At 42.6% G+C, this 19,559-nt stretch overlaps 1 protein-coding gene across 13 annotated transcripts in view; it reads left to right on the top strand.

The window, feature by feature from the left end:
* Window positions 1-19,559, top strand: part of TRPM3 (transient receptor potential cation channel subfamily M member 3) — a 1,004,761-nt gene that overhangs the window by 928,433 nt on the left and 56,769 nt on the right. For 10 of the 13 annotated variants that reach the window (XR_013829197.1, XM_079927590.1, XM_079927589.1 and 7 more), the window contains 3 exons: window positions 2,526-2,654; window positions 7,131-7,382; window positions 13,423-13,597. Coding sequence is in view for 12 of the 13 variants with exons in the window: in XM_079927590.1 (XP_079783716.1) it covers window positions 2,526-2,654; window positions 7,131-7,382; window positions 13,423-13,597 (556 nt within the window). In the remaining variant the exon portion in view is untranslated. Of the gene's footprint in view, window positions 1-2,525; window positions 2,655-4,568; window positions 4,762-7,130; window positions 7,383-13,422; window positions 13,634-19,559 lie in introns of those variants that run through there. The other 3 variants (XM_079927586.1, XM_079927585.1, XM_079927584.1) reach the window with 2 other exon arrangements.

The following is a 19,559-nucleotide window of genomic DNA, read 5'->3' as shown; positions in this document are numbered from 1 at the left end:
ATCTCCATTTCACAGAAGGGAGGCCCAGGCAGGCGAAGTGATTTTACACAAAAAGATACAGCTGGGATGTACTTGAGCCAGGATTTAAATCCAAGTTTCACTGACTTTGCGTCTACATTCCTTCCACCAACACTAGTCCTTCTGCCAAACAAGTACATTAGACCTGTGTTCAGAGGAGAGAGGCAGATTGAAGGGGTTATTTAAGTACTGAAATGAAGAGGTTCTGGAAGAGTTGTGTGTGTGTCACTGGGCCTACCTGTGACAAGAGAAGATAACGCTTTGAAATGTTTTGTAATGAACTGAGTAAAATGACAAAACCTGGGCAGTTAACAAGGCCCACTGGAAGCAGTGGAATTTGGTCCAACAAAGAGAAGGAAGCAACTAGAAAGAGAGAAGGATTTCAGGTCAGAAGGAGGCTAAGAGCATATTTCACCGTTTATCCACTGAAGTCCTTTCCTTGTGTTTTGTAAAATACAGAACTCACAGGGACTAGAGAGTGGATGCCAGTGTATAATGGTAAACAGGAACCATATGAAACGATTTACACTCTAAACACCATCCTACACGCTTTCACATTGAGTAGACTCTTTTCAGGTGAGGTTTTTCACAACATGCTAATGATCCCGAAGAGGGTGGGGTAGGAACTGAGGCATGGTTATAAATGGTGGTCCTTGGGCGGGGCGTATACCAAAGTGAATCTCTCAGGATGGGGAGGAGGTCTGCTGATCCTCCAGCATCTATGCAGCTGCCGTCTCACTTTCATACGTGATCTCAATTCAACTCTGATATATGCCCACCCTTCAAGAGATGAAAAGTTATATCTCTGTGTCTATAAATCCATCAGTGTAATAGTGTTTCAGAAAGTACCTTTGACTCATATTAAGGACCTATGTATTCATTTATTTTTTAAATGAGAAGGGGGAAAAAAAGGAAAAGGGAAGAAATAAGAAAAAGAAGAAAAAAAGAAAAGGGGGGAGGATAAAAAGGAAAAGGGGGGAGAAAAAAGAAAAGGGGGATAAAAAAGAAGGAAAGGGAGGAAAAAAGAAAAGGGAGAAAAGGAAGAAAAAAGGAAAGGGAGGAAAAAAGGAAAAGGGGAGGGTAAAAAGAAAGGGGGAGGATAAAAAGAAAAGGGAATAAAACAGGAAGAAAAAGAGAAGAAAAGAAAAAGGGATTTAAAAAACAGGAAGAAAAAGAAAAGGGGAGAGAAAAAGAAAAGAAGGGGAAAAAGGAAAAAAAGCAGAAGAAAAAAGAAAAAGGGAAGGAAAGAGGTCCGTTAGTAGAGAAAGCAGTGTTTCTCTAGCTCTGCAGGGCCACCCGTTCCCCTGTCTCCCAGCCAGGCTGCATCTTTCTCCACCTTCTAAGCTGCCTCCAGGGCTCCAGAATCATGCTGTATCTCCAAAATTCTCAAGGTCTCAATCCTTTTGCCCACACCATATCCTGTTCTTTGCTACCTAAGCTCCAAAGAGTGCCGATTTCAATAAATTCACTCTTAGCTCCTATTCACAGCCCCTGAGGCCCCTAAAGGCAGCAAGTACCTTACTCGGCCTGAAGCCTTGCCTAGAAAAGGCTTAACTTCTATGCCATTGCCCCTAGGATGAGTTTTTTTCTCCAGAGGCTCCTCAGCCCCTTATGTAAGAACCTCACTAGCCCTCCTATACTCCACTCATCTAGACGTACCTGAGTTGTCCAGTGGCATTCACCAAACCTGAACCCTGAGGCGTTTTCCTGGGACATCCAGCAACTCAGCTAGTTCCATCAGGGCTCAACCTGCAGTGCTAGTGCCTCCTGAGGATTAAACCTTACTCCAAGCCACAGTCGGCCTTACAGACTCATTCTTTCCTATAAATTGCTTGTCTTCTCTTGTTTTGTTCAAAGAAGCAGAAACCAGGAAGGAATATCCCAGCTTGGATAGGGCAGGAAAGTAGTGCCTGGGATAAGAGGTAAAACCTTCCCAGGGTACCGCCAAACCAAGCACATTAAGATAGGAGAAAAAGGAAGATATTAACATAGAAGAGAATTAAAGTGGGGCTCCAAGAAATTCCGGGCTATTATTTATGTCGGTTTGACCAATTTACACGTATAGCATGTGTCTGCCTTTCCTTCTTACAGACATTTAATCTATCTGGCATTCATTAGGCAAAAATTCACTGTGCTGTCCTAGTTCAAGGACCCAAGGCTCATGCATGAGCAAGAGCAGCCCCTGAGAAAAGAGGTTCCATTTTTAGCCAAGAAAATACGAGAAACAGGGAATTGCAAAACAAAATGGTGCATCATGACACATAGGTACGAGCAAAGTACTGGGACGCAGAGACACGCAAGGATCAAAAGGAAGATTGTATATCAAATTATTTCAAAATCACAGTCTTTTAAACTTCTTTTGATCGTTTAGAGCCTAGAAGTTCATTTCGTCGTGAATTCCTAGTCCTGCTTGCTGACCTTGTTGTGTCCTGACTCACAGTGGCCTGGCGCAAGGGCAGGGCTCCCAGGTCTTCGCAGCCAGAGCACTGTATTGTGTTTCCTTACAGCTGGCGTACATCGGATACTTGATGCTCTTCAACTATATCGTGTTAGTGAAGATGGAGCGCTGGCCTTCCACCCAGGAATGGATCGTCATTTCCTATATTTTCACCCTGGGAATAGAAAAGATGAGAGAGGTAACTGCTTTCATAAAAGAGAACAGAGGAGAAAGACAGTGGTTAGTTACATCTGTGGATAGAGGGGATCATGGAACACTCGGGATCCAAGTTAAGCCAGAAACTATTTCTCTAACACTGCCACAGAAATAAAGGACTTGGCTTCCACAGCTGCTGACAGACCTGGGAGGCCTCAGTGTGTGTTTATAGGTTGTCAGTCCATGCATGTTTGGGATCTAGTCTGTTTTCTGCTAGAGTTATCTCTTACCCCAAGAAACCCTCCAGTTGTCTTCAACACTGTTTACACCTCTCTTTCCTCGTCCTGATAAACATGACTTTAAAATTTTTTCTACTTTAAGAAAGTTTTTTTTAATCTTTAAATTTTCCACTTTTAACTCCCATTGCAACCCCTTACTCTGTGTCTCTTTGGACACAGTCCACCAATACCTATGATTCTGCAAATGCATTTCAGCAGCTCTAGGAGGAACTATGCTTTCATTCATTAATTTATTCCCTGGTTTATTCCTTCTCAACATTTATTATGTCCCTGCTGGGCACCAGCCTCTCTACCAGCCCTAAGTGAATTGAGCATATTTCTTGTCCTTCAGGTTGAGGATGTGGGTCCCTCTCTTCTCCCCCCAACGCCATCGCATAAAAGGAGCCATCAAAATGCCACCCTCCTGTGACTTGAAGTCAAAGCTAGCCTCGGGTCATCAGATTCAGAGCCATTAGAATAAATGTAGTCAAGCAATAATCCACCAGAGGGCTCTGCAACCCTGCCCAACAAGCTCCCAAAGCCCATTCCCAAGCCCACAGGGGAGGCAGGCTTGTAAGTTATAATGATTCCTCTGCATTTCTTACTCCCTGTCAAGTCCACTGCATTCTCGAGAGCTCTGGAACAACCCTACTTGCTGTACTACAGTGAGTAGGAAAATATATTGAGCTCCATAGAAAAAAGGATTCCTACAAACCCACAAATTCACCCTTGCCTTCATTACTAAGGTTAAAAGGGCCTTACTCTCTTAGGGCTTAGCTCTAGAATGTTCTCCTCCAGAGAAAAAGTGGGATCATTTTTTTAAAAAAAGCAAACATGTATAAATATTTAGAGCCCTTCCTTGGGTTTTTTAACTGCTTTGGGGATATTTAAATTCTAACCAGCATGCCCCTATCCTGAGAGTACCATTTTATAAGGGACTGGATTTTTTTTTTTTTTAAGTGGCTGCCTTTGCCTCATTCCAACTAGTTGTCTACTCTTAGGCTTTCCCATTCATAATGTCTTCCACTTCCTGACCACTGTTGTGCATTTCCCATTTGTAAACTGAAAACAGTAATAAATTCGCTTTGGTCTTTGTGTAGCTCTCTGAGAACTGAGGCCGCAACTGCTGAGGGCTCTGTTGCTGTGCAGCGCCAGCTCACTGGCTTTGTGATTTAAAGCCCAGATGCCTATTCCTTCCCCAGGACAAGCAGAAAAGGGAGAGACTTGAGCAGGGAGACTGGAATCTCTCCAGGGACTAGACTGGAAGAAGACAGGGAGCAGTCTGTACTCCACGGACTGTTCTGGAAGAGGCTGCCAAGCCGGCGGGCTGCCAGGAATCTCCAGGCTGGCTATCCATTTCTCCTGAGGCGGCAATATAACAGCGGGGAGAGCAGGCTGTGGAGCCTGGGGTCAGCGGGGGGTCAACCAAGAGTCCTTGTTTCCGAGGAAGTAGTGGGGCGGGAGGCACTGACCACCTAAGTATCTGACCTTCCCTTCGGCCCAATGAGGTTGCGCCCTGGCCCCTCACCCCACGTCCCTGAACCCAGTAAGGACATGCTCAGGCGCCGAGCGTCCCGCCTGGTGCCTCCTCACAGCACGCGGGCCCTCCAGACCTCAGACGCAGGAGCCTGAAAACAGGGGAAAGTCTGTAGGCTTCCGCGCCTCCGGGGACATAGGCGGGCGCTGTGGTTTCTCCCGGGGCCCGCCCCTTCCGGCATACGTACTTCTGCGCGCAGTCAGCCAAACAAGCCCGGTCATCACGTGATAGCGCGTAACTGCCCCCGGCTGCGGGTAGGCAGCTTCTCACGTGGGGCCTCCTCCCCGCGAGTCGTGAGGGAGGTGGCGCGCTGTGAAGACATCTCCACTGCACAGGTATGGGAACCAAGACCCAGGAGGGATTGAGCAATTTTTCTGCGTCCCACAGCTAGAGAGGAGAGCTGGGTCTTAAACCCGACTGACCCGGCCCTAGGCCCACGGCTCTTTCCACTCCCCGCGAGGTTGCAAACTGAGACGCTCCCCGGATCCTTGGGATCCTAAGAGAGACCTCACCCCAGCCACTCTGCTTTTATCTCTTTTTACGTTGAGATTTCAGAAAAATACTTTAACTATTTAAAATACATATACATATATACTATAAACCTTAGGCGAGTGTGGGCAAAGGGTTAGAGAAACTCTAAGGCATTCCCCACCTCAGCACATACGCTTGTGCACAGACAGGTTTTTTCCCCTAGTTAAGGTGGAGCCTGGGTGGGAAGCCATCAGGACAATAGCTGCTGCAGGAATTCTTCATGGGTAGGACAGTGGCTCCCAACCTGTGGTCACCAGCATGACCTGGGAGCTTTTAGAAATGTAAATCCTCAAGCCCCACACAGGCATACTGAAGCAGAAACTCCAGGGGTGGGGCCCAGGCAACTGTGTTTTCACCAGCCCTCCAGGTGATTCCGATGCATGCTAAGGGCTAGGGTTTAGGAATGAGGCACTAGAGGATGAAGAATGAGGCTGCCACGTGGCTCCTGGTATCTTGCTCAGCCTTCCAAGCCCCAGTCCTGACTCACTAAAACCTCCCTTCCTTAATGTTTCAGGCCAAGGCAAGCTATTAAAGGCACCGTGAGGATTCAAATAAATAGCTGTAGATTAGACCTGGCCCCAGTCTTTGCACTCCTCTCCTTTGAGAGGTCCTGAGTCGGGAAAGGGGTGTGTCATGGCTTGAAGAGGTGGAAGTCTCAGAGGCAAACACAAGTGATTCGTGAAGGTAGCCCTACTGTATAGCCTCACCAGGTTCCTCACATCCTGTGGTGCAGAATGGGTGTCAACTCCTGCTATCCAACTGTTCATTTCATAGAGTGTGGAGCAGCAAAAAGCCCCTCTAGATTTAAGATAATTCAGAGTACCACCCAGCAGTTAAGATATACAAGGGAGTGGGGAATTGCTATGAGGTGTCTCTGCAACAATCAGTCAACACATATTTCTTGAGTGTCTGTTATGTAGCAGGGCCTGGGAAACAAAGGGTCTGTCCTCAAAGTTTACAGTTATAGATGAGAGGAGAGATGGATGGATGTTGAGAGGGATGCATGGATAGAAGATAGCTAGCTAGCTAGACTGGCATGCGTACGTGTACGCACACGTATACATGCATGCAGAAGATTCCGTATAGTGATAAAAATCTTCAAAAAATAGAGTAGGATAATGTATTAGTGGCTTGGGCGTGTGGAGACCACTGCAGGGAGGTGGTCAAAGAAGTTCTTCCTAAGAAGGGGAAATTTGAGTGGAGACCTTGCGTATAAGGAGAACCCAGACATGTAAAAATCTGGGAGAAGAAAATGCCCAACAAAAGGAACAAGTGCAAATGTCCTGAGTATGGAATGGATTTGTTATGCTTAAGAGCAAACCACTATGGCCTCAGGGTAGTGAACGGGGAGGATATGGTGGGACATGAAATGAGGCCACTGTAAGGAGTTTGGATCTTTCTGTATTCGTAATGGAAGCCATCAGAAGGCTTAAATATTCAGTTATCACAATTTGCTTTAGTTTTGCTGTTGTTCATATGTCTCTCAAGTCTCTCTCTTTTTTAAATTGAGGTATAATTCACCAGTAAGAAAACGAACAACTCATAAGGGTACAGCTTGATGAGTTTTTACCTACCCATACAACTGTGTAATCACCACCCAGCTCACGGCTTAGGCTTTTAAAGGTCTTTCTGTGTGCTGCTCAGAGAATACATTGAGGCTGGTCAGGCAACAGTGGTGGCAGGGATACCAGTTAGAAGGCTGTTGCAATCATCTGGGCAATATAATGGGGCTTAGGATAGAGTGGCAACAGTGAAGGTGGTGAGAAGTGGTTGGACTAGGTCGTATTTGGAAATATAGGTAATAGGACATGTTGATGCAGAGGATATGGGTATGAAAGAGGAATGAAGGAGTCCTCCTAAGTTAGTGGCCTGAGTAGCTCAATATGGTGATACCATTTACTGAGATGAAGGAGGATTTTGGAGATTTGCAGGGTATTAGGAATCAATAATTTTATAGCAAAACCCTAATGCATGTCTTAGAATTGTAAGGCATCCCAAAGGAACAAACTTAATTGCTTATATACAACTGAGCTAAGCTTAGGCCATCCAGATGAGTAGATACAGGTAGACAAAACAAGCTACTGATATCAGCTAACAGACCAAGCACTTTGCAACTGGGCTGAAAATATAGACAGAAATCAAACCTAACCCCACTCTCTTTCCTGACTTTTAGATTTTGATGTCAGAGCCAGGGAAATTGCTACAAAAAGTAAAGGTGTGGCTGCAAGAGTACTGGAATGTCACAGACCTCATAGCCATCCTTCTGTTCTCTGTTGGAATGATCCTTCGTCTCCAAGACCAGCCCTTCAGGAGTGACGGGAGGGTCATCTATTGTGTGAACATCATTTATTGGTACATTCGTCTATTAGACATCTTCGGCGTGAACAAGTATTTGGGCCCATATGTAATGATGATTGGAAAAATGGTAAGCAGGGTCCTCTGATTCCATGTTATAAGTTCTCAGAGAAGGAGTGGTTATCATAGGAAGAGAGAAATAATTCATTTGGGTCTGCTGTCAATGTCTGAGATGGCCCTGGGGGTGTTTTATATTTTAATTCCTTTTGAGTGTTCAGAAGTTTGATTACATCTATATATTATTAATACATAACTGGAGGATTAACTATCACTCATTCACTTACTGACAAATATTTATAAACATCATCTATTTTGCGCCAGGCACCTGGGTAGGAGTTGGGTATATAAGGACACTCATTTAATAAGGTAGATGATGAGAGAAAGAGAGAAGTGATTACCATACAGTGTGAGAATGCTGTAACACAGTTGTGTATAAAATACCTCAGGAGCATGGAAAAGAGACGGTTGGTCAGGGAAGCCTTCACACAGAAGTTGCATTTTATATCGGAGAAGGTATGGATCTCCACTGTAAATTTTTAACAGATTCCTTTTTTCTTAATGAAGTTCTGGAAAAACATCTTTCCCTACACAGAGGGGAAAAAAACATAGTTTATTTGAGTTGAGTTAGGTTGAGTTTGAGTTGAACATTAAGTTCTGTCAATATTTTGTGTTTTGTTACATTACTGGAGAATGATATCTGTTGAAAACTAGGTTCCAGAATGATGCTCCTACTTATCTTATTCTTTTAAAAAAAGAATCCCAAGTGCCAAGTTAATACGCTTCCCACATATGGCTGTGGACTTGTTCCGGTATTCCTGGACCATACACTAGTTTCCAGACTTTCTCCATAAAGACTGAGCCCTCACGGGACAGCATCGGTGTAACCCTGGGAAATGCACAAGTAAATCAGCCCCCTCTCCAAACTTACTAGAGGAAGAATCAGAGTCTGATGCTCAGTGCTTTTTATCAGTTACCCCACTTTTCTAAGTGTGTCCCCTTACTTAACCTTTACAGGGCATATATGGAAAAGCTAAGTACATCCATTTTACTATGGCAAACAGCTCTTACTGAAAAATCTCATTCCTAATGTCCTCCACTCCACTCCCATTGTATCAGCTCTTGAAACAGTTGAACAGTTGGTCCACAGATATCCTTCATCATTCTCACTCAGGTTTTACTATTTACATCATTACTGCTTACCTTTCAGTCAGCAAATCAATATTTATTATTATTTTTTGTGTGTGTATATATGTAACTCTACTAAAATGAGTCTTAAATAACAAAAACTCTTCCTACAAAAGCACTGGCAAACTCATACGAAGAGAGGGAGACTTTGAATCTAAAAGGAAAGGGTTATAATACCTTGAGCAATTTATTAACCTCTTTGAGATGCAGTTTACTCATTTCCAAGTAGTAATAATAAATGCATATCTCTTCAGGTTGTGGTGATAGTTAGAAATAACACAGGTTAAGTGGTCAACAGTGTCTGGCTCACAGTAGGTAGTTGATAAATTATATCTGTTACCGTTGTTAAAATACAATGGAAAAAGGAAAAATCGGTGAGCATACTTACTTGCTCTATTCCTAATCCTTTTGTACAAAAGCTTGGTGTTTATAAAACCAGCATTGTTTAGGGAAAATATTACAAAGCCCACTCTAGAGTGGAAAAACTTGAATTCAATAAGCTTGAGTTACTTACCCAAAGCTGAATCCCAGTTCATTTGGGGGGTTTTTGAGTAGGAAACAAATGTGTATCTTACTGTATAACACTCTTACATCATCTTTGTACTTTAGTAATGAATTTGAGATGGTGGTGAAAATTTCCACATCTAAAAGCAGAGTCTCCACTTAGTCTATAGAAGAGGTTTAGGAGAGAGGATCTGTTGGCTTTCCACACAATTTATGTATAAAAATGTGTAGGTGTATGAATTTTCTGGACAGAGGGGACAGACATCTATGAGATTCTCAAATGTGAAATTCTCAAATATATTCTCAAATGGACCCAATGAAAGTGAAGAACTATAACAGCTGCAAAATTAAGCCAAGTTTTCTCATTCTTGACACTATTGCTATCTTGGACTAGATAATTCTTCGTTGGGGGGCGGGGGACTGTCCTGTGCATCATAGGATGTTTAGCAGCATCCCTGGCCTCTACCCACTGGGTGCCAGTAACGTGTGTGCATGAGCGCGCATGCACACACACACACACACACACAAACACTCACAACAACAAAAACATCTCCAGCTATTGCTGTATGTCCCCCGTGGAGCAAATTGCCCTCTGTAGAGAACCAGTACATTAGGTGAATACATTATCTGATTGGTTGTTTTTCTTAATTGATCATTACCTTATCTTATTTCAATAAATAAAATTGGGAAAGACCCAAACAAGCCAGATATATTAGTTTTAAGAGGTTGAGTCACATTTAAATCCTTGAAATAACTAGTCACACTAATGCAGTAAGATTATTTTCAAATTCATATCTATCTTTTTAATAATGGCATAATTATCCCCAGTTTTGATGAGAATGAAACCTTACCGTGGAGTGAGCAAAAGAGATTGTACTGCAGTTTTTCTACATTCTAACTTATTCTTGACTGATTAGTGAAGTCATTCATAAGTAGAAAATGAGTATATTTGGGGGCTTTGTTTGCTTTCATGGGGCTTTTAAGATAATTAGTTCAGTAATAGAGTCACCGATCCAGAAGGTAGGTAAACTATGCCTATGGAAATTATCAGTGAGCTGGATGGACTGCCAGGATGGAGGCTTAACAAAATATGCCCAGATGTGGTTATACCGAAAGCCCCCAACATTAGAGAGCCCCTGTTAAGTACTAAACAGCCAAGTAACTCACTGTGCCCTGTGGTCTAGGGACTGCAGGCTGCCAAAGTACCTCGACTCATACTGATCAAGTATGATTCCAATTAATCTTCAGATGCAGAATCACTTAATGGAATTCCAACCCCTTTTCTTCATATTCCACTTCTTAATGGGTCTCTAAGCCTAGCACTAAGCTCACTTATATAATGTGGAATAAAAACAACAATAATAGGTTTCATTTACTATGTGCCAAATACCATGTCAGACTTGTCAGTCATCATTACAACCCCATGAAATAGGTTTTAGTATCTTCATTTCATAATTGAACAAACAAACTAGGCAAGGAACAAAGGAGGGATTCAGACTCCTATCTATCTGACTCCACAGCCTGACCTCCTTTCAATTCTAATAATAAACTTTTACTGAGAACTACCCACATTAAGTGTTTCACACATTATCTCATTTAATCCTTACAAAAATAATATGCATTATTATTATTTTCCCCACTTTACAAATAAACAAGACCAAGCAACGTTGCCCAAGATCACCTAGTTGTTTTTACTACCAGAGTCAAGGTGAAAACTCAGGTATTCTGACACCTGAGGACACATACTTAACAGCTACAGTATATACTCTCCTCTATAGAAACCAACCAAAGGATATTTGAAAGAATGAGACACAATCAGCTCTCTTCATATTGAACCAATTGGACAATTTAGCTTTAAAAACAGAGGTAGCCAGGGCTTCCCTGGTGGCGCAGTGGTTGAGAATCCGCCTGCCAATGCAGGGGACACGGGTTTGATCCCTGGTCCAGGAAGATCCCACATGCCGCGGAGCAACTAAGCCTGTGCACAACAACTACTGAGCCCGTGTGCTGCAACTACTGAAGCTCGCACACCTAGAGCCTGTGCTCCACGACAAGAGAAGCCACCGCAATGAGAAGCCCACGCATTGCAACGAAGAGTAGCCCCCGCTCACTGCAACTAGAAAAAGCCTGCACACAGCAATGAAGACCCAACACAGCCAAAAATAAATAAATTAAATAAGTAAATTAAAAAAATAAGTAAAAAATAAAAATAGAGGTAGCCAGACCCAGTTCTCGCTAATAATGTCCTGTTTCTGCAGTTCACTCCAACAGATAGCAGTTTTTGTATGGAAGCTAAGACTCTTTTGAAATGTATAAAGTTGAGTGTTTGGGAACAATGTTTCTTTGGTTGTTTTGACCCTTTGAATAGATATTACAATCAAGCTGAATGAAAACAGTCCTGAGAAATTAGAACAGTTGCTGTATTTACTGGCTGAGTTTTCTTGGGTCAGGCTAGTTCCTAAGTCTCATAAGTATACACCTTCCTCTCCCCACCCACCTTTCCATCAGTCTAAATAAATATAACATGAAGGACCCATTTGTGTTTTCTCACTAATAGAACTTTTTGTAAATAAATGATGAAAGAATTTTATAAGAGAGGGAGAGGTTGAGAAATAGACCCACATTCCCTATAAAACTGTTTCAGCACAGCTGGCTTGTTTACTTTTAAGAGAGTTCTGAGGCCACTAAGTTGTGAAAAGAATAATTAACCAGCATATATTTTTAAGGACAGTGAACAAATACAAATGAACATCAAATTTTGAGAGATTCTTATTTAGTTTCAAAGTCAGACAATACTTGAGAGATTTTTAAGTTGCCTTGGAAGTTGATTAATTGGCCTAAAATGTATTGAGCCCCCAGTGTCCTAAGGCATACAGGAAGGCTGTAATGTTTTAATTCCAATAACTGGCACCATGACACGTATTCTTGCAAAATAAAATTTTAAAACTAATTTAAAGCCTTCATTACTATTGATAAAATTATCATCAGTCTTTCTTTGTGGATGGACATTCCTTCAGGAAATTTGGTATCCAAGGGAAGATAGTGTTTTGTATTAGGTGGTTTTATGTAAGGGATAGAAACCAATCTCCAACTAGCTTAAGCCCAGGAGGGGTAGATTGATTTACAGCAGGGCATGATGGAACTGGGCTTAAAAGCTACTGCAGCCAGGCCCCCAACTACCATCACAGCACACTCTTTCTCTCCGGAATAGCTGCTTCATTCACTCTGGTCAGTTTCTCTAGTGGGAGACTCAGCCTCAGACACTCTGAATTCACGTCATTACAGAGAGAGTAAGGGAGCTTCTCTCTCCTGCTTCAGTTAAAAAAAAAAAAAATCTGAAGAAGGAATTCTGGTTGGCATGTCTGTGTCACATGCCTACCTCCTGTCACTGTTGCCAGAGGGCAAGGTACCATGATTAACCCAGCCTGGAAAAGACACCTGCCTTTAGGGCCAAAGTGGGTGGGAACTGTTTCTGAAAGAAGGAGGCAGTGGGTTCTGGCCAGGCAAAATAATAGTACATCCTCATCTACTTTCGGTGATAAAAGGAAAGTAATTTGGCATGTGAGAAACAGATCCCAGATAACATGTATCATGAAAACAAGCAAAAAAGAAAGGAATAAAGAGGAACAAGAGATAACATTGTACGTGAATGGAGTGGAGAATTTTATAAACATGTCGAGATGAAAATCCAACATTTCAGCAGCAAACACAGGAATGGGCCATTAGGCTACCTGATTCTAATGCCTACAAAAACACCCTCCATAACTGACAGGATGCACTGCAGAAGAAAGCACAGAAGAAGTGGTTCTCTGAGAGACTGGTTTGTGATAGAATAGCATGCAATGAGGGAGGGGCCACAAGAATAAGATGGTATAAGGTAGATATCTGGGTTGTCCTAGCCTTGTTAACAAATGATTATTTTCTTGAGCTTTTCAGCTCTCCATAAGCCTTTCAGAATTTAGGGAATTTACAGCATTGCAATAGTTGTTGAAATAGTTCAACTATCTCAATTCCAGTTTTGCTAAGAAGAAAGAGACCCAGCAAGGGCATTTGCCTTTCCCAGGAGCAGAAAAAAAGTTAGTACTGCATTAATATAAAGACTCAAGCCTCTGTGTTACATGACTCTCATGCCTAGTCTTGACTAGGTCCCACAGAAAACAATGGAAGATGGAGGGGTTCCACTGTGCATGTGCTTTCTTTTTTTTAAAAATGATTTTTAAGTTACTGACAAGCTTGTATAGACATTGGCTTCAATAGACCAAGTGTTCTCTTACCTGAACACAGCTCCCTATGTCAACATCCCTTATCAGCAGTCTCAAAAGTGCACCTCCTTCAAAGGTTTCCTTCAATGTCAGCACCACAGGAATACTCGGTCATTCTGGTTTTCTTTTGTTTCTCCCTCTGCTTTCCCACCCTTCCAGATGATAGACATGATGTACTTTGTCATCATTATGCTGGTGGTGCTGATGAGTTTTGGGGTCGCCAGGCAAGCCATCCTGTTTCCCAACGAGGAGCCATCATGGAAATTGGCCAAGAACATCTTCTACATGCCCTATTGGATGATTTATGGGGAAGTGTTTGCAGACCAGATAGACCGTAAGCAAGTTTATGATTCTCATACACCAAAGTCAGGTATTTAACTTCATTTGGGTCATATCTTTTCCAAGTTTATTTGTTTGTTTTCAATAAATGGCTCAAGATAGAGGACTGATTCCTAGCTTGCTATCTTGGAGGAAAAAAAACAACTACAGAAGGTGAATATACAATTTTAGCAAAGTAGTCCTCGGGTGTTTTTTTCAGGTATGTCCTTTCTGTGACATCTGTTGTGCCAAATTTGATCAAGAATGAACCATTTAAAAAGGTCTAAATTCTTTGGGGATTCAAAATCCTAGGGCCATGTGTTGAATATTTCAATATTAGGAGTATATTATGTCACTACTCCCCACCCTACCCCAGCCTTTAAAAAATAAATTCCTTGGGTTTGACTTCAGAACAAATAAACAATTCTCAATTTCGCCATCAGAATTCAAGAGGGCAAACATCTGCATGGTGTTTTCCTTGCACTGGAAACTATTCTCCAGCTCCTTTTCCCACTGTCTTAAATTATGTGCTATTGAGACTCAAAAGAAGCTAGTATTCATTGCCTGAAAGTATGGAAAATGCCTTAGGTTATAAAATGAGTTGCTTGCTTGTAAATGCCAGAAAAAAAAATAGTATCTATATCATGAAGTGATTCATTGTGAGGAGCGAGTGCCAGCAGGCCCCCGATGTTTCATGCCCTAATAGATGCTGATTCTCTGTAATAAACACCCTTCTTGTATAGAGTTTGAAGATAGTTGTGTCCTAGGAGTCTGTTCCAGCATTTTATTTGGATCAAATGTCAGGGCACACCAGGCACTGGGAAATTATTTGGGAAGAAAGCATCAGGAAAGAAATATCTTTCAGTGTGGAGGAGTTGAATCCCAGGAGCAACCATTTCTCATTTTCCCTGAGGAGTTTAGCTCTAGAAATAACATCCTTCCAACATTGTTGAATTAACATTTTTCTAACATTTTTTGCTGACAGGCCAGCCATCTGAGCTCTGGACTATGGACATGGATTAGGATTATATAACTAGGTAGTATAGCTTATTAAAAACAGGAACAGAAACTAGTCAGCATCTCCCCCGCCCCACCCCCTCCCCGCCAGTCCCAGGTAGGACTGAGACCAGGAAAGTAAGGACAAAGCACCAAAAAGTGTGAGTCCTACAGGCCTGTGAAGAGCATGTGTACACTGGCCACAGAACACACCAGTCTCTCATTTTCCCTTCCATGACGGGTTTTGAACAAATACTCTTTCCTTCTCACAGTGAGTTATCTGAGGCAAGAAGGTTTTTTGGAACACCTAATTGGAACAAATACTCATTTCATGAGACTTAGCCATCTCACTGAGCAAGAATTTTAACTCCATCTCCCAGTTGGAATATCTTTGACAATGTGCAGCCTTCACCAAGACAGCTTTCCAGGGACTGGGGAAAACTCTTTTGAATTCCTTTTTTCAAATGGTCCCTAAAGGCAAAGCAACACTTAAAAAGCCCACCTATGATCATTCTCCTCAGAGATTAAATGTACTATTTTTCCCCAAGAAATTGCTTTTCCACTTACATTATTTTACTCTTTCTATCTTTCCTTTCTTTCCCCAAATGAAATTAAGCCCCTATGGGTCTTTTGACAGTGCAACATTTTGGGATGGGAGAAGGAGGGAGGTGTAGGTGTACTTTATGAGTGGGATTCTGTCCGTCCGTCTACAAGTGGCCATTTATTGATGTTGTACTGTGAACCCAGCCTAGTGCAACAAACACCACCATCTGGCTGAATCAGAGGTTCTATTATTGTTATTTTAAAAGAAGGGCTGATTGTAGTTTAGAACTTGAAAAAACCCTGGAGATGGAAGTGCAGTGTTCTGTGTGAGTGAAGTATGAATAGAGATTTCCCACATTGTTAATTAGATCTGTGGTGCTCTTTGTGTGTGAGAATAAATTTCTACCCCATATCCCACATATCCCAGTATGTAGCCAACTCAGCCTTGGATGGATGTAACCTTCATGACACCCTTCCCCCCGACCACTTACCTTCCTTTTTGATATTCTGAAATTGGCTGCAATGGTGGCCACTGTTCTAAGCTAAATCAGCCAGTTTTCTGTCTAGAGTGTTAAAGAGTATTTGTCCTTTCTCAAATGGGTATAGGACGCTGCCCCCAAACCTGTCATTACACTTGGCCAAAGTCATTGAACATCCCTGTCCTCTAAATGATTTGGTCTTCATGTCATGGCACTGAGTGGGCCAAAGGGGGATTGGGTGATGGCCCTGCCCAGACGTTCAGAACTGCCCCGGAGACCCAAGTACCGAGCTATTTGAGAAAGGTACAAATCGTTTATGCTGCCCTGCGGTGTCTTGGCCTCCTTTCTGTGCTGTGTGCAGGTTGGTTTGTGAAGCATGTGTTCAGGCTGATTGGATCTCATATCCCCCTGGACGCACAGCCCTGCCCAGGGTCCACCAGCCCCATCGTGTGGATGTGCCCAGTGGGGACTTCTCCAAGTCCTGCCCATCCTCGCACACCTTCTCAGAGCAGCTCATTGCTAATGTAACGCACGCGCTCCATGTCTAACTCTTCTTGTTTTTAGCTGCAAAATTGTCAAACCCATTTCATGTTTGCAGAAATAATGTTTCTTAATTAAGATGAGTGTATATGGCTGTATAATGGGGCCCTCGGGGTGGGTTATTAACATCTGTCTCACACCTCAGAAGGGAGGACAGCTTTAATGCCCTCACTTCTGGGAGGCAGTATTACCCAACTACAGATTTTTAATATACATTCCATTTTTTTCTTGTAGTTAGTCCTAAACCCAGAGACTATCAATAAGGCCAAAAAAGCTAGAATGAGACTTCTAAGGTTACTTTCCAAATGTGCTTAAAGACTAAAAGCAAAAGGAAAAAAGAAAAAAAAAAAAGAATGTAAATTTACAAAATGACATATACTTTGACCTCTAAGCCAAGTTGGGTTAACACAAACGATAGTCCAGCCTTAATCTTAATTATCTGTAGAGGCTAAAACATTTGCGTTGGTGTTGGGAGCAGAAGTGAGTGCAAGAATGTGTTTGGAAACAGCAGATAATGAAACTCAGGAAGGAACAGTGATGATCTGCTCTTCTAGACACTTTGCCTAACACCCTGATTAATGGATGGGAATTGAACCTGCTGTCATTGTCTGATTGGTGGGTTTCTGGTTTTTGTTTTTTTCACATAGCCCAAAATAATCTCAGGTATTTATGTTATATATACTAGCTCTCTAAGACCCAATCTCTGGGCTACCGTGAGGGGACTTGGGCTCCAGGTTGCTAAAAGCATTGCTACCGAATGATGATATCCTTCTGGGCATCTCATTAAATGACCCACGTTGCATGGCTTCTGAGAGCTGGTCAGGATCCCACTGGAGCCTGAGGGGAAAAAAGCCACTTCAGAGTAGAGGAACAGCAGAATAAATTTCCAGCACATTCATGCCAAGGCGGGGGCAAAGCTAAAATTAGATGGATTTTCGCCAGCTGAGAAATCTGGTTCTACGTTTTTGTGTGTGAGGTGCTTGGAAGTTCACCTCTGTTGGCAGAGAAAACGGGGTCTCTAGCTTCCTCGAGCCTCTGAATGAATGAGACATCCCTTTATTTACAGGGCATCTTTGCGTTGCCTGCCATACACACAGATTCCCCAGGCTGTACCAGGGCAGGGGGAAAATGAATCATGCTCTTGAATACATTAAATCAGCATCTAAATTTAGTCCTTTTTTCTGTCTCTCTTGAGTATTTTCACAAGTTTGGTTAGTAATGTGGAAGCAGAATGTCCAAAACTTACTTTCTACCATGACAACTTATTATTTAGCCGTTTCTATTCTCCCTAAATTAACTATCCAACCTACTTAATGCATGGATCACATTTTATTTCCCTTATTGCCTAGGGCCTTTCCGTCTGAAATTAATAGGTTATCTGGAGTAAGAGGGATATTTGTGTTGTTGTTTGGTTTGATTTGGTTTTGCTCATTTGTTTATTTAGTACTGAAGTTTTGCGGTTCAAAAACTCTGTAGGCTTGTTGTCTCTGTGATGTTGACTGGATTTAAAGTGTTGTTTTTGTCAGGAAACAAGGAGCATGCATGGGCATGTAAAGCTCAGACATTCTCCTGTATTACTTTTCTGTCTCAAATCATTTGTTGCTCACTTCAGGTGTGGAAATTAGGATAGCTCAAGGCCGGTCTCTAAAATATGCCTACTTATGGTGAAGCTTAGAACAGCAAGAACACAGAAGATGACTGTTGTTATGCATTTCAAGCCATAGACTCCAGTTCTGGAAACTCAGGGCTCTGCATCTGTTTGGTATTCAGGACTGACCTTCTCTAATGGATTCAGAGCACACTATGCCTGACAGCTGTGGCGTGGGGAGTGTTCCCTGACGAAGGAAAGTATTTTGGAAAAGACAAACTCGAGCCTGTGCCAACTTTTGGGAAAGGGGGTATTGTTTTGCTGGGTTTTGTTTTTGCAAATTGCTAAGGAAGTAAGCCAATATGAGGCACCACCCCCATTTACTGTCCCTGAAAGTCAGCTTACGCTCTAGAGAATCCCCACCCAACTTGTTTACTAATGCAACCTGAGGGTTAGCGGGCTTACAAACAGCAGAACTATCTGCAGACAGGCCATTGTGATGATTCATTTCACTGTTGTAACCAACATTTGTTCCACTGTCATCATGCTGATTTTAGTCTTTGCTCACAGGTTAGGCTCCATTTTTAATTTGTTCATTTCTCAGTCAATGAATATTTATTTTGTTCCTACTATGAGCTGAACATCGAGGTACAGAGATGCATGTGACAGAGACATTGTCTTCAAGGAATTTACAGTCCAGGAGAGACAGACTGACGTGGTCCATACATGTGGAGATGGAGCCCCAGAAAGAAAGTAGTCAGTTCTTCCTGGGGTGAAAGGAGGAGCACAGTAGATGAAGCCTTGCAAAGAGTGGGAAGGTTGAGCTGAGCCCTGAAATTTAAGTAGATATTTGCTAGACAGATGGGAGCAGGGGGGGTGTGAAGGAGAAGAATGACATTCCAAACCGAGACTTAGCATGGAAAGTTCCAGGCACAGCAGGTAGTTTAATATGGCTGACTGCAGGGTGAGAGGCAGGAGGCAGGAAGCAGGACAGATGGGTCTGAAGAGAGACAGGAGTATAGATCTTAGCGGAGTTATACTCCCTGCTCAGGATAGTACCATGATATGATATATGTTTTAGTTGGAGCTATCAAGCAAAATGTAAAGGGTCCATAAAAGGGATGGAGGTGGAAGGTGGGAGGACATTAGCTAATGCGGTAGCAGTTGGGATGGAGAAGATAGGCAGCATAAAACTTCAGGAAGGTAAAGTCAGAAGGACCTGGATGGAAGTCACATGGTGCAGAAGGTGGGAGTGCGGGAAGTGGAAGAGGATTTAAGATGGAGGAGATGAAGTTCACTCCAAGGTTTCTGGCTCAGTCTAAACAGTGCTGTCATCTACTGAGATAGAGGAGCAGGAAGGATGAACTGTGGGGGGAAGGGGACTTGTTCACTTGGGCTTGGATGGAGCTTGAAGGTTCCATTGGAATTCCAAAACAATTATGAAGAAGACTATTTTGTATATAGAACTCTGGAGCTAAGTAGAAAAAGCTGGACTGGAGGTACAGATTTGGGGTTCAAGAATATTACCACCAGTCAAAGCCATGGGAGTGGGTGAGCTTCCCAGAGAGCACAAGTAGAGAGAGAAGAGAAGGCCAGAGCAGAATACTGAGAATGGAGGAGTCAGCAGTATCAAATGCAAGAGAAGAGTGCAACTAGGTGAATATTTGAAAGAGTCCATTCAGTTTGACCTTTAGAAAGTCACTGGTGACTTTGGCCAGAGAATTTGCATTTCAGTGGGAGTGCAAAAATCAATTACAGTGATTTAAGAGTAAATGAGTAGCAAGGCAAAGCATTTACCAGGGAAAAGGGAGGGAGAGAAGTGTTGTATATGT

Source organism: Stenella coeruleoalba (assembly GCF_951394435.1).
Source record: "Stenella coeruleoalba genome assembly, chromosome: 7".
Lineage (NCBI taxonomy): Eukaryota > Metazoa > Chordata > Mammalia > Artiodactyla > Delphinidae > Stenella > Stenella coeruleoalba.
This window is presented reverse-complemented; position numbering and strand designations above follow the sequence as displayed.